Genomic DNA, 1,461 nt, shown 5'->3' with positions numbered 1-1,461 from the left:
CTACTACGTGGCGACGCCCCTGCGGATACCGGTAGAGTGTTCGTCTCCCTGTATAAATTTCATACAGGCAATCCGCCTGCCCAGTTTGGCAGGTGAAAAGAATACAGTTGAAAGATTACTATTGGGGAAAGAAAATATCGTCTTGTTTTCACCCACGGTTGCCTCGTGGAGGGAGTCATCGCTTCACTGACTTGGTATAGTTTGAAATCTCTCATCAGCGAGCGATATTCTGATAAGGAAACTTTCAGCATGATTTTCAACCGTTGTTGCAAGCTCTACTGTAGGGGTTAATCCCACCTAATGTCGTTCCTACGGAAGCGGAGTAGTTCAATAACGTCGGATATCTCCAGTGTTGCCTCCCAACGGTCGAGACGGGCTTCTTTGAAATCAGCGCTTGGCATTCAAACTCCCTTCCCGATTGCCGAGCTGTTGCCGAATAAGTTCTACTTTACAGTGGCTGACGGGCCTGCTCTGCGCGTTAACGCTGCTTGTACTGGGCCTAACAAACCCGAGGTTTTCACCATCGACGATGAACTCAAATATGAACCGTTTGCATCAGACTTTGGACCAGTCAATCTTGGCATGGTCCACACCTACACAGAAAAAGTATAGCCTTTTTTCGCCCGCCTCACGATGGAATCTCCGACCGGTTTCATTTGAACAGGTTCGAGCGTTTCTGGAAGGCAATCGACCAGTTGTGCATTACTGCTCGAACGATGCTAGGAAGCGTATGATGCGAGCTGTATTTTGGTTGAACTCTCCGTATCAGGTGCGAACGCAGTGTTCCTGGCATGTGCTTTCCTCGTCCTCCACTGCGATCTGAAGCCTAAGGAAGCTCTGGCGAAAGTCGTCAGTGCTGGGTTCAACTCGTTTCTGCCTTTCCGAGATGCCTCCAGCGGCCCATGCTCCTATAAGTGTATGGTAAGTCGCTACTGAAGAACCTCATGTGAATCGATAGTCTTGCGCCGAGGAACGTGGTGTTTAGTTCTGTGTAGAACACGATGCATGAGGTAGAAGTATGAGTTCTCACTTGGTCGGTGTTTGTCAGATTGTCGACTGTTTAGAAGGATTACACAGAGCATGGTGCCTTGGCTGGTATGACCCGGCTACCTTCGACAAGTATCATTATCATTACTACGAGAAGATCGATAATGGTGATCTGAACTGGATCATTCCACGGAAGTTTCTTGCCTTCGCTGGCCCCCATTCTGAGCGACTAGATCCGAATGGTTACTTCACCCTGATGCCCGAGGACTACTATGATGTTTTCAAGGAATTTGGTGTATCTCTAGTGGTTCGTCTGAACAAGAAGTGTTACGATAGTAGGAGATTTACCAACGCTGGGTTCGCCCATGTTGATTTGTATTTTCCTGATGGTAGTTGTCCGTCCAATCAAATAATTAGCGCTTTTCTGTCCCTCTGTGAAAATGCGCCCAACGCTATTGCTGTGCATTGTAAAGC

At 47.9% G+C, this 1,461-nt stretch overlaps 1 protein-coding gene across 1 annotated transcript; it reads left to right on the top strand.

Moving 5' to 3' along the window:
* Positions 1-513: 513 nt before the first annotated feature.
* On the top strand, positions 514-1,400 carry Pmar_PMAR016484 (CDC14 phosphatase,, putative; the record flags this gene model as incomplete). Its single annotated transcript, XM_002767420.1, has 5 exons — positions 514-606; positions 665-728; positions 770-921; positions 1,049-1,322; positions 1,381-1,400. Coding segments are annotated over 5 exons (603 nt in total), but the record flags the coding sequence as incomplete, so codon positions are not given.
* Between the last annotated feature and the right edge of the window lie 61 nt (positions 1,401-1,461).

Source organism: Perkinsus marinus (assembly GCF_000006405.1).
Source record: "Perkinsus marinus ATCC 50983 genomic scaffold scf_1104296970696, whole genome shotgun sequence".
Lineage (NCBI taxonomy): Eukaryota > Perkinsozoa > Perkinsida > Perkinsidae > Perkinsus > Perkinsus marinus.
Note: the sequence above shows the minus strand (reverse complement) of the source record. Positions and strands in the feature narration are given on the sequence as shown.